The 13,364-nt window shown below is 39.5% G+C and overlaps 1 protein-coding gene across 5 annotated transcripts in view; it reads left to right on the top strand.

Moving 5' to 3' along the window:
- The window catches only part of PTPRO (protein tyrosine phosphatase receptor type O), a 155,134-nt gene that overhangs the window by 64,707 nt on the left and 77,063 nt on the right, over nucleotides 1-13,364 (top strand). Inside the window, exon 1 of one of the 5 annotated variants that reach the window (XM_039379345.1) lies at nucleotides 12,377-12,511. The exons of the other annotated variants lie outside the window; for them this stretch is intronic. Within the exon in view, the coding sequence (XP_039235279.1) occupies nucleotides 12,488-12,511 (24 nt within the window). The 5' untranslated portion in view covers nucleotides 12,377-12,487. Of the gene's footprint in view, nucleotides 1-12,376; nucleotides 12,512-13,364 lie in introns of those variants that run through there. 5 annotated transcript variants of the gene reach the window in all.

The raw sequence follows: 13,364 nt of genomic DNA on the forward strand, positions 1-13,364 counted from the left end.
TCATCAATCTAATCTAACACCTCATCTAACTAATTTCCTTCCAGATATTTTATTTCTTTATTTCAAGATGCAAAAATACCATAATTTTTCCATGCTTTTGTTCTTTTGGACATCTCCTACTCAGGTGACAGATTTCTCTTTCATATAATTAGAGATCATATAAAAAGCTGCAAATTTCAGATCTTTCTCTTCAGGGAACTGCTTCCTGGGCCATAAAGAAAAAAATCAAAAGTTATTTATTTCCTGCAAAGTATAATTAGACCACTTTAAAGAAATTCTGTAATGAAATACGATGCTGAGTTAGTGTACAAAAGCACATTGTGTGTTTCCTTGAAATTGCTTAGAGAGCAAAAAGAATTATTATTATTATGTGGCAGTTGATATTATAGTACTGTCCTGACATTATCTTTTTTGATGAGATCTCATAACTGGGGCTGAGCTAAGCACTTTCAAAAAATTAAAACTTTTCTCTTTAGTCCTGCAAATAAACCTTGCTCCTTATTAAATCTAGACTTTTTCCAGCTGGTGGATTTTTTTTTTTTTGACATTTTTTTTCCCATGCCTGATATCCATTCAGTACAGGAAGTGGATGTACCAGAAATGCAACAGGAAAATTGGGTGAAGAATTGTAATAGCAGAAAAAGTATCTCAGATCACCAGCTAAAGACTCGTTATTCACCATGTTGAGTTCAAAATGGCATAAATTTGAACCTGGCTTTTGATCCTTGGCCTACTTAAATGTATAGAAATGGGCTTGAATAGACAGAATCTTTAAGTGCTTGTAATACACTTATATAACATTTTAGAAAGATTGATGCAGTTCCTTGGCTCTAGGCTTTTTTTTTTTAATGATCTTGACATAAGGAATTAAATTTTTTTAAATATTAAAATTTTCATTCCTGAATCACCTTGAGCTGTACATCTAAGACCCCTGTTTTAGGGATATTAAAAATCTTAATGAATTCACATAGTCTTTACCCTCCCCAGAGTCTAAGAAATATAAGCCCTTCTGAAGTCAGCAGGAGAGCTACTAGCACATTACTGACAACTTTTAAGTATCACCCTTGACCCCTAGAGGTGCATTGATGTCCTCTCTGAGACACACAAAGCTACATGTACCAAAATTCAGGAAATTCTGTCTGATTTTTGTGCATGGTCAGACATTTCCTCCAAAATAAATGTAATCTATTGAGGCTGCCTATATAAGGCTGACACGGGGACCTGGGTTTGAAGTAGAGAGTTTTATGATCGTGCAGAGGGAGTTTATTCCAAAGATTTCTACTTTGGAGCATAAACCACTTCAATGCTGCACTGGTGCTGCAAACTTCCTTTTGCTGTCTGTTGACTCTGTGTCTTGATAGGGAGGTGGAATGAATGAGAAATGTTCCCCACCTGTGTGAAATGTGAAGCCTTTAAAAAGGAAACCCACATTCTCCTTCCTCCTGCTGGAGGGCTGGTGAGATACTGAGGGAACAGGCAGTCTGTTGCTCGATTTTGGAAGAGGTAACAGTTTCTCTGTATTAACTTTTCTTCTTTGAAACCTTCTTTTGATGCCCTGTAAGAAAGAAGCTGGGTTTTGAGGTCTCAGTTAGTGCTGGTCTCTAACTGACCCATGAGGGCACCACTGACCTTTGATTCACCTGGGTGCTGGGTGCTGAGGTCAAACAAATTTCGATTGCCTCCATTTTTAATCCAGTAAAAGAGAAATACTGGACTACATTTGCTGCAACCTGGTCATATCTTGTTCTCCATGACAGTTACAGAAATCTGATGTCTACAAGGGGAGGTGAATTTGGTAGGGAGGTGCTCTTCTCAATCCTCTGAGGAGTATGATGAGAATGCAGCAGCTTGTGGAAGCTGATTTATGCTAACCTTAGTAGAGTCACTTAATTTAGATCTTCCTATTTACTCCCTGCACAGAGTATAAAATGTTGTAGGCTCTGTATAATACACACTTGTTCAAGTTATTTCATATTCTGTATCAATGCTGGATGCCCTCATGATCATAAAGGGTTTGACTGGGTGGGGTTTGTATTCTAGAGGTTTATGTTCCCTTCTGAATACAGACTCCATTGCAGAGTATTTTTCTCTGTAAATGTCTAATAAAAAATATAGGCCCTTATTTAGTTAACCAAAGCCCCTTATTTAGTTAACCAAAAGGTATGGGATCTGGAGACACACTGCTTTTTTTTTTAAAAAGTTGTAGCATGAGGATGTGTAAGGATCAGGAACAAAAAGGTTCAGAAAGGCTGAGAGCAGTCACCAACAGATGACAAAACCTGACCTAGATTGTCAGTTTATCCTTTTTAGTTTCAAAACTTACATTTTTAGCTTGTAAGACCTTCTTCTGTCAGATTTTTTGGGGGCTTGGGGATTTGCATTTATTTTGAGCTAGTCATCTGAATATTCTTTGTGGTTTTTTGGGGATGTGCACACACACATACATATATATATAAGATGTTCTTGACAGATTTGCTGGGTTATATCACGTACACTGTTTCATGCTTTTCTTTTCCTTTTGTGGTACATGTTGTTTTGTGCTGTCTCATGATAAATTGGAGATGACAGTAAACAACGTGCCTGATTTAGTATCTTGTATGCGATCTGAGGGCAATGTCGATTCCATCCTTCAAGGATTTCCCTCAAGATCTGTACCTCAGCCTCAGACGTGGCAGGGGTAAAAAATGCTCCCTGTCAGAACTGAATCCCTTTGCACAATAAAACTCTACAGATACAGTTGCAGAACTATGTTAGAAATGAAACTCGGTTTCTGGTGAAGTTTCCAGGAGTGAGCCTGTCTGTGCAGAGAGAAGGGAGCAGACCAAGGTGGAGAGCATTCCAGCAGGCACTGCCCAGGCACCACGGGGCCCCCCAGGTTGCCATCTTCTCCCAGCTTGCCCATGGCTGGCATCACACCCTGCAGAAACCCTCACTTCCATGACAGGAGGGGGCTATTTCATCTTTGAGGGGTCCAGAACTGGTCCAGACTTGGTGATACCCAGCACCTGGAGAAAGGTGTATGTCTCAGGGCTCCCCACCCCAAGGGTTTTTCTCCCTCTTGTGTGCTGAGCACTCCATCATGTGCCATGGTAGCACTTAAATCTCTGAATCAGGAGTCATGATTTTAGTTTTGTTGCAAAAGCCTCACTGCTGTAGTTTTTTTAAAAAGGTGCTCACCTTACTGTGAAGTGAGTCCAGTTTCAATACTGTCCAACATATGCAGTAGCATGAATGAGTATTAACTGAGACTGATGCATAGTAATTATGTGAAGTTGACAGATAATTTCCATTGAGGAGCAGGACTGTGTGCAATTAACTTGCTGAAGGAATTACATGGACAATTATCGTATATTTTGGGTAATGAAGAAATGCCAACTCTCTAAATGGATGTCTTCTGAGTAAACAGTTATGTTCATTTCAAACCTCATTTATATAACGAATGATATGCAAACTGCATTTGGACTGTAATAGATACAGCTCAGGTCACCAACTAATTTAAAGTACATATAAATAATATAGCTCCCTAGCGGATATAATTAGTGGAAAGTACCAAATTTGGAGCCCCTGGTCTTGGAAAAGGGAGCCTTAAGTTCAGAAACTGGTAGACTCATTGGCAAATTGCTGCAAAGTGTCACGCAACATTCTGCAGGTCAAAGGGATAAGCTACTCTTCCCACCACATGAGATTTTCCATCTCCTTTCCCCATCTCGTTAACCCCAAACTGTCGTCTTCTTTCCTCACCTGAAATACAGTAGGGTCCTAAGGTAATTCCTCTCTCCCCCCTCCCCCAAGTCATTAACTCACGAGAATAGGGGCCACTTCAATTCTTGCTCTGTCAGGTGTTTCACGAGAACGCTGCTTTTTCCAAATTATACCCTGCCACAAACAACAATAAATCCTTTGGGCCTGTAGGAGCAGCCTCCTCCCAGACAGTCTGTGATTGACCGATCCCAGTGCTCTGCCGTGTCTCCTGGGTCATATCTCGGTGACTGCACATGCTTTGTCATCAATTTTTTTCTTAGCTTTTCGTGGATTGATCATCCTTAGCCAGTCAGTGGCTGGTAGGGTGAGGGCTGTGCTGTGTTGCTGCAACGTGCGAGCAGATGCACTTGAATTTTCTGATGTTTCCAACCACTGTTCCAGCGGAGATTTTTGGAATGCCCGAGCGTTTCTGTGCTGTCAAAGAAACAACACATCCATGCAGACCACTTGCAGTACAGCAAACCAGGCTGAGACAGAAACCTTTTAAATGGCAAAGTTCTTAATTCAGTCTTTAATTACTACGGGAAAGGCTTAAATGCATCGCTTAACTTGGTTTAAGCTTCAGTGGGTTTCTGAATTTTCAGAGGTAGAGAATAGACATTTTTCCATTTAAATCAAAGTTTGCAGTCTTAAATTCTTAACCATCATAGCAACTTACAGAATGAAACTTACAGTGGTTATGGTTGCCTTAGAGTTCAGAGGTAGATCCTAGCTATAGAATCTGCTCTCAGATTTGAATATGGAGAAGCTTGGAGTTATTTAGCTTCAGGATAGAGAGGAACTATTCATAAAGACGAGAAATGAGTCTGGTTTTCAGTGTGAGAAGGGTGGGAGCTGAGACTCCTGGGATTCAGCTGAAGCCTAGAAAGATGGTCTCTCTGTCCTTCCATTTGGAGGGTAGGAAGAAGCATCTTCCTCTCCTTCTTCTCCTCCTGCTTTCTTAGCTTTGGGATAGCAGTGCAGTTACTGGGGTTTTTTACTTTCCTTCCACCCTGTTTCAGTGCTCTCACCTGTGTGAATGCTGCTGCAGAATTTGCCTTCTTTTCTTTTTGACCGAATTCTGCCATGCCAATCATCCTGTATGCAGGAAAGAAATAAATCACTGTGAAATGGGTGGTTTCTTCCACCTTTCTTGATTCCACTGAGACTCGGCTAAAGAAGGCTAGTTGCTGTGGTTTCAGCTCTATTATTTACCCCCTGTAAAGCCTTTAACCTTTTATTTATCTTACAGTAGTTTACTGACAGACATTAGTTTGCTTACCCATCCTCTAAGCTAGCAGGAAGCTACACTAGCTAATGCTAACCCCATGCTAATATACTTGACCTCTCATCAGTATGTATGACTGCAGTGTCCTATTTATCTCAATTAAAAAGCATCTGTCTGGCTCACAGTTCCTGTAAAGTACCACACAAACAAATCTTTCACGTGTCTTCATTATTGTTCTGTTTGCAGAACCTCCTAAGTAGGTAATTGCCACAGGAGTAGAGTGAACTCTTTAAAATTACTAAGGGCTTTTCAGGAGCTTAGTGTTAATAGTTGATCAGCTAAATAAAAATGTCTTTCAGTTAAGGGCGTAGGTAAGTTTAAGAGATTATATATTGATTTTTTCCTCCTGCTTTATAATTAAAATCAAGTCCCACAGAGAATCTATACCTTTTGGATCCGTGTCCATCCCCCCAGCAAAGTTCCTTCTCTTCCTTACACCCTGCTATAGATCATTGGCATAGTATGATGTGTTTAGCATAGGAGCTGTTATACATTGCTTTAGAGGTTATTTTCTTATTAGAAGAATGCTCTAAATTTTTGCTGAAGAGAACTGTACTGTTGTTTTGCAAGGCAATCATGCAATGGGAGGGTTGTGATAGGCAGGGAATATTTCTCTCAGCCTGAATCTTGTTAACTAGTCAGCCTTGTGGCAGATTGACCCCTGAAGACACAGGTACTGCTATTTTGGCTAAGTTCTCACAGAGGAATTTGCCTGAATGCTGCTCTGTCACTCTTGTTCAAGCAGCAGTGTAGGTGATGTAAAATTAATAAGCCACATGAGTCATATACTCATGATATTGTATTTATAGCATTCTTGTGAGGTCTCATTAAGATGTATTAGAAAAGTACTTGGAAAGTCTTCAGAGAAAGTTATCATATCACAGAAATACAGAGCATTTTCCACTCTTGACATCAGCTTTAATAAGTTCTTCAGTTTAAATTTTCTAGACCTGAACTTCAGTTTAGGATCTTCTCCTTCAGGGTGGCAAGAAGGTTACAAGACTGAAGTGCTCCCAGACTTTTTGGGAAACTTAATGATGGTCCATGAAGTCTGTGGTTTGAGCACTTCCCATGTTACATTTGTACCATAAACCACACAGATTTTCTCCAGTCTTTTGCTGTTAGCTGCAATACCAACAGCAGAGCCCATAATTAACCAAAAATATTCTTTCATTACTATTTGTTAACATAATAGCTGGAAATGTAGGCTCAGCCAGTCAACCAAAACATACTCCTACTGAATTTGGAGTGGGAGGAAGCATTGGTGGCGGAGAGAACATGAGGACAAATTGCCTTTTCTCCTCCACTCTCATTTGTTTTCAGATCTGAGCAGGCCTTCTGAAAGGGAGAGAGACAGAAACAGTTAAGGGAGCAAATTGGGATTAGTCACTGCAGCAATCATGCATAGAGGAGTACATGATTATTTCAGGCTGACTTTTCTTGGTCTCTTGTCAGAAAGCACTGCTTCTGTGCACAGAGTAAGTGGAAACTTAGCAGAAGGATTTTCTGGGCCACCATGACTGACATTAGAAAATAGTTCACAACTGAAGGATTTTCAAACAAGATTATTGGTGGGTTGTCATGTTGTTTCAGGTCAGGTTCTTGTGTGTTAAAGATGACGTCCTTCTGCACAGAACAGAGGAGATGCAAAACCTTTATCCTTTGGGGGGAGCAAACAATGAAAATTGAAATAGATTCATTATCTTGTAGCTGTGCTGGATGGCTGCAATGCAGACTGAAGGAGCAGTGAGAGCTCCCAGTAGGGCTGGAAACCTGCCAAGCCAGTTGCTGTCACCACTGGATGAGGTAACCAGCATGGTCTCCAAAGGAGCAGCATCAATCCACATCAGCCAGGAGCAAGAAAAAAAAAAGCAATACAGAAGAAAAAGAGAGAGACTGCAGAAAGCAACACAGATAAATCAATCAGAGATACAAAACACATTTCTAAACTACTGGTTTTTTAAATTAATTTTTAGGGGGAGGAACATAGGAGCAGACCACATGCAAGCTTTATATGAAATATGTTTCCTTTTAAATATATACATGAAGCAAATTGACACAAGCTGTTGAGGTTTATTACAAACCTCTATAAAAAGGAGGCATTCTTGATTTTTGATGGCAAGCCAGCATCATGTACAGGGAGCAGTAGAGAAAGAAGCAGAAATAGGTACTTGTACCTCTTGTTGCTGGCAGAACAGGAGGCAGGTAACAATAAGGAAAGAGTAGCATCAAATAACAGTAGCAAAAGTCTTTGGGGAAAAGGACAAAACCTTAGTCTGTGCAGGAGAACCAGTGAAGGGATTCCATAAGAAAGCTGACATCATCAAAACACACAAGAAATATATTCTAAATATTAAGTGTTCAATTCAACTTTTATCTAGCTAGGATAACCGGAGCTGGGATAAACCAAAGTCAGAAGAAATAAAACATTTCTAAATGGAGTGTTAAGAATATGAGCAATGTATCCACCTTGAAAACTTACAAACAAATATGTAGCTCTGAACTGGAGCCAGTGGAGAAGGGGAAGAGTGTGAGTGGCTTGTTCTGTGCATCTGCCCTGGTGTGGCAGCCCCAGGCAGGCAGCTGAACCAGGGCAGAGCTGAGCCAACATAAGGAGAGCTCCAACATCTGCCCACACCCAGAGCTGACTATGCTCTGTGGATGGAGCCCCCGAATTTGATCACCCTACATGTAACAATTCTCATCAGCAATGGCTCCAGGGGGTTATTGTTCAGAGCAAATAATGCTGTGTCAAACCCCTTATGTTTCTCCAGTGTCTAACATGACACACAGTCACTAAAATAGACCTTGCTTTCATGAACCTGGTGCTGCTCCTGCAGCAGAACAAGCCCTCCCTCTGTTAATTGAGACGCAGGGAAATGTATTTAGCTTCTCAAATTACTGAATCATTTTTTTTTTCCTCCTCCCCCAACTTCCTTGCTTTCTCCTTCTGCCAGAGATCACTGTAGCAGGAAAGAAGTCAAACAGCACACTTAAAGCAGATAATTACTTCCTGGATGGTATTGTTTTTCTTTTGGATATGCTGCCTGACAGTTAAAATCTCAAAGAAAAAAAAATCTGAGGAGTATTTAATTAAATCCCTCTTAAAAAATAAATCTGTCTAACCAGGCCAAAGTCCTTCTTATCATTTTTTTGTATATGTAGAGTCAAATCAATTAGTTATCACAGTTGTAGCTTCTTCTACCCCTTGAGGAATTTTGTTTAAATTATAATCATTATTCTGTCTGTGCTCTTGGTCTTTCTCCCTCCTCACTCTGAGCTGCTTTTGCAAAAACATGCTGGAATTTCTTGGAGTAGCTAACATGAAATACTTAAAATGAAACAAACCAGCACCAACCATGTAAGATGTGGATATCAAATATGTTCCTAATAATTTTTTCAAAATTTAAGTGGGAATAAAAAAACATGCAAGTTTTTCAACTTCAGGTAAAATACTTTAGTTCTCTTAACAAATACAAATCAACGTTAACATCAGTGAGTTAGCCTAGTTCTGCAGGAATTGTAGTTTAGCCCATGGCATGGAAGTCACAAAGGCCAGATTTGTAGGTCTGTGAAGGTACAAATTGGTGCCAGTGGGATTTTTAAAAGCAAAAATTTTTATACTGGATCTGTAAATACCTTTATAGATTTGAGAGTGCTCTGCAGCTGCTGCAGAAACCTTTGGCAGTACTTTGCCTAGCCATGAGGCAAAGTCAAAGCAGCACTGGGGTTAGCCACAGTGAGGGATGGCATGATCCTGAGACCACGTGTTGAGATCACAGCTTCCCCGGTGTGGAATAAGGAGGGATGATCTTGCCATTAACCTGGCAAACCGGAACCCGAGGAGAACTGACTGGATTCATGTTTGAATGGAAAAGGTGGCTTTGTTTCCATCCTCACATCTACAGTGATCAGACTGTACTGTATCAGGTGATGATAGCTGTAGGCATTTGATTTCAAGCTGTATTCATGCCATGTTGGATGACTGCGTTTTTCTGACTTGCATCTGAGTGGTAGCTACTGGCTTTTCTAGGACAGCTTAATACAACAGCATGGTCTTTACTTTCCAACCTCTGCTTTACCCTGTGCAGGTGGCAGCTGCTTTTTTCTGGCAGAGACGTGGTTTTGTGTGTTTGGAATTATTTGTAATGTGATTGTAGCAGATTTCAACCAAGAGTGGTACCTCATTCTTGTAGGAAGTACAGTTTTTTCCTTTTGTAATTATTTAATTCCATATGGAAGAATGAGTTGCTCTATAAGCCCTTAAAACTTACAGGTAACAGAATAGCTCATGGGCTGAGGAGGCTCCAGTGTGCTGTGCTGCACTGGGCACACTGCTGAACCTATTTTTTTTCTTTTTTTTTTTTTTTTTCCTTAGCACTTCAAGAGAAAACTTTGTGACACTGGTCACAACTTAAGTGACACAGGTACGGTCTTGAATCTTTCTTCAGATCTCAAAAATCTTCTTTTCCTCCACAAACTTCTTGTCAGGTTAGGGGAGTAACGGGGTGACAGTCTGAGATAACAGTACCTTGTAACTCGTAGCAGTGTGAAGAGGAAAATTTTCAAATACATCAGTATGAGGCACAGAGCTCATCTTAGAGAAAGAAACTGTTATCTACTCGTAAAGATGTCTGAATTGCAAAGCTGCCCAGGACTATAAAGATGTAGCTCTTTCATTTTAGTTTTGCTCTGTTTGCCTTGCTAACAATTGGTGTGGTGTGATTTTTTTTTTTGATTTCACACTTGCTAATTGTGCCATGTTTCAGGAGCATGCATCAGTTTTCTTTCACAGCAAGAACCCCACTCATGAATGACCCCTCAGTGCTGCTGTGCACTTTCAATCCTATTCTTGGTTAGTCAAAAATGTCACACGTTATGACGGTATGAGACACTTGGAGAGAAGCCTTTTTTTTATGACAGAGGTGAAGACAAGTTACACCAAGGCAGTGTATTGAGAGAACAATAGATCTCCCAAATCTGTATTCATCTGCACATGTTGTTTTGTACATAATAGGACTTTCATCTGGCTCAAGGAATACAGGACAAATTATTTCACAAGGATGATATGTCCTTGTACTGTTTCTCTGGTGAATTGGACACAAATAGGTCTTCCATTACCATCAGTCATGCGTGTCTTTTTTTTCCCTGCTTTCAAGTAGAGAAAAATGGGGGGGAAAATCCAAGATTTCCCCTGCTTCTGTTCTTACTGTGGCCACTACTAAGACATTCCTGCTTAGACCATGGTTTCTGGTCTTTGGGTTTAATTTTCTTGTTTATGTAGACATCCTGCACTTGTGTGCAACTTTATAAGGACATTGATGTTTTTCTGTCTTTTTAGTATGCAAAGTGTGAGAACTGAATGAAGAGCTCACAGGGCTAATAAGATGAGGAAGAGGAATACTGTCAATTGATTATAGTTTATTCATAAACGTGCAAGCATGAATGTTCACATACAGACTAGGAGATGTATTTGCAGCAGCAGAGATAAGAAAAGCACAGCTAATTTTGTTACCAGAGATAAACACATCTTTTGTTTGCAGACTGAGCTATAATAACTGATTGCGTTTATGACCCAAATCTTTGGGGTGATTTAAGCCAGCCATTTTTACCTGGTGCTTGAAGTGAACTCAGAGTGTGCACCCAGTCTCTTACTGCTGGTGTCTCATTAAGCTGCGGAGAAGCTGTTGCTTGCAAATAACTTTTGGTGCTGTGAGCTGTAGGGAGCTCATGGTGCTGTTGGGTGATGAGTTTCTCCTCTAGAGTCTGGGGAATGGACAGAAAACTCCATGGCATCAGTGACCTACAGCTTTCTTCTGTGTGGTCTCCCTGCTTCTCGCATTACAAAAACGTGCCTGGAGTTACAATATTTAATATAATCTGTTGTCAGCCACAAAAAGAACCCTGATGAAACACCAAACCTTCCTCCTCCTCTGCTGCTTTAAATTTCTAAAGTCTGATGGGAAACAGCTGGGTCAGGAGTGTACTTCTGTCCATTGACTCTCCTGGTACCTGAGTTAGGTGGCAAAAATTACATTGGGAGTAAACCTGGGCTTAGAAACAACATTGTGGACTGATACTGAAGATAAAGAATTTTCATTGCTGTACGAGCACACTGGAATGGCAAAGGAGAGAAAACTCAATGATGTCAGTAAGGACCTGGTAAAGAATAAGTAAGCAGTGTAATTAAAATTTTAAAAAGCTATAAATAACTAAGAGAAACCACTCATTTGCTTGGAGATGAAACAGCTTCTGTTACCACTGGGGCCCACCACTGCCAGTGTGCATGTTCTTGCATCTTTTTCTGATGGGTAGGTTGTGTATGTAGATGTACATAAGGGACCATGCTCTGAAGGTGGAGAGATTTAAAGGGGCACACTTGCCTTACAAAAAAAATATATTCGTACCCAGCTCTGCTTTTTTGAAGGATCTTGTAGATACTATCTATATCTAAGACATCTATATACATTTACAAAACTGATTCTAGTGACTTTTCGTCGTCCCATTTGTGGAAGAAGAACCACACGTATTTTGGTATGCTCATAGGAGGATCACGAAAAAAAGCTTTGGTTCAGTCAATGAGTTGGGTAAGAGCTTAGGCAATGAATTTATTGCTTGAATTTTGAGTGCAGGAATTGATGAGATAAGAGAGATCTATTTATATATTTTTAATATATTTATATACATGTATATTTATACATCATTTATATAAATATATTTATAATTTTTGTTTATATTTTATATATTTATAAATTATTATAAATATTTATATAAATAGCATTGCAGTTATTGAGAAATGACCATACTAAGGCCTGCAAGTGGCAGTCAGACAACTAGACTATTTTTTGCCTGGATTAGTGTAATGCAAAATGACCAGTGTTCATGTATGGAAGCACCACTTGCTGTGAATTAAATAAAAGCCCAAAGGAAATCTGTGTCATCATCCTTCATCTTCATGCTTTGCTTTTATTGGTGACAAAAATACTTCATAAAATGGAAGAACAATGACATAAACAAATACATGGTGAACCCATATCTAGAAGTTAAGTAGGAAAGAAAATCATTGTCACTTCTAAGCTATGCATATTTTTAAATGTTACAATGATGGTATTATATACTGCATCATCTAGTGACCTGAAAGCTTTTTGTGTTACCAATGAATTAATGCCTATGAAATAAAGCTCAGTAAATATTTACTGTGGGGTATGTCTGGGAAAGGTCATGTTGACTCATTTAAGGTCATGCTGTTTATAAATTCATCCATTTTAGAAGAGACTGTAAAGGTTTAGAATCCTGAGTTAAAATGAGGTAACAGTGTTCTAAAATTATATATTTTTGTTTTACAGTCAATTCTACCATAGGGAACAGACTTCCCATCGAAGATTTCCACACAGCCTTTTCTCAGCTGATTTCATCTCTCAGTTTATTAAGCCTTCTCTTGCCTGGCTAGCCATTGTCATGCCTGGGGAAAAGCTCTGTCAGGTATTAAAAGAGAAATATATAAAAGAAAACTATTGGCTAAGGTTTAATACTTTAAATTCTGTGTTCACAGGGTATGTAGCTGCCAAACCAGATAGAAGTTTAATCTGTATGCTCTCCATACTATTATAACTGAGCTACCTCAGCCAAAGATATTAGGCTGATGAAAGTATTTCTAACCATTTGTCTGCATCCTTCTTGGCCACTGAATAACTGCCAAGTTTAAAAACCACATGACCACACCAGGGAGTAATAATTTCTTTTAAGAGAGCACTGGACCTGCAGAACAGTGGTCTCAGCATCACCCAGTGAACCAAGATTTTACTATCCTTCGAATGACTTTTTGGCAACCTCACTCCATAAAAGACGCAAAACAAATTAGAAGGAAGTTTCAGGGGTTTATTACTCTTTGGCAACTCCAGAAAAGAGACCTTGACCTCCTGATTGATTCTTTGTATGCAGGGCCTGCCATTGTCACATAGGCAAAAAATTTATGGACATGCTTACATCTTTTGCTGAGTAGAACGCTTTGTGTGCTAAAAGTTATTTGTCTTGCTCAGTCATGGCCATCACGTACTTTTAGACTGCTGAGAAAAGAGAATAGGTAAACAAAATTTGAACTTTATAATATCAATTTAGACAAAAAAGATTAGGAGCCATAAGACATCAAAATGGCTTTACAACTCTGAGTTGCAGCTGCCGTCATACCATACACAGCTGATGTTTCTGGTCTCATCTGACTCTTAATGGGGTTTAAATGGAAGTTGCACAGAGAGAGAAAAGCATCTGCAGAAGGCAGTTTGTTTAAGGTTAAGTGGATAAATCAAATTCTTCAGATCCATCTCTCCCTAGAGAG

This window comes from Pipra filicauda, unplaced genomic scaffold (genome assembly GCF_003945595.2).
Source record: "Pipra filicauda isolate LSUMZ 115617 unplaced genomic scaffold, ASM394559v2 scaffold104_size2351352_pilon, whole genome shotgun sequence".
NCBI classification, from domain to species: Eukaryota; Metazoa; Chordata; class Aves; order Passeriformes; family Pipridae; genus Pipra; species Pipra filicauda.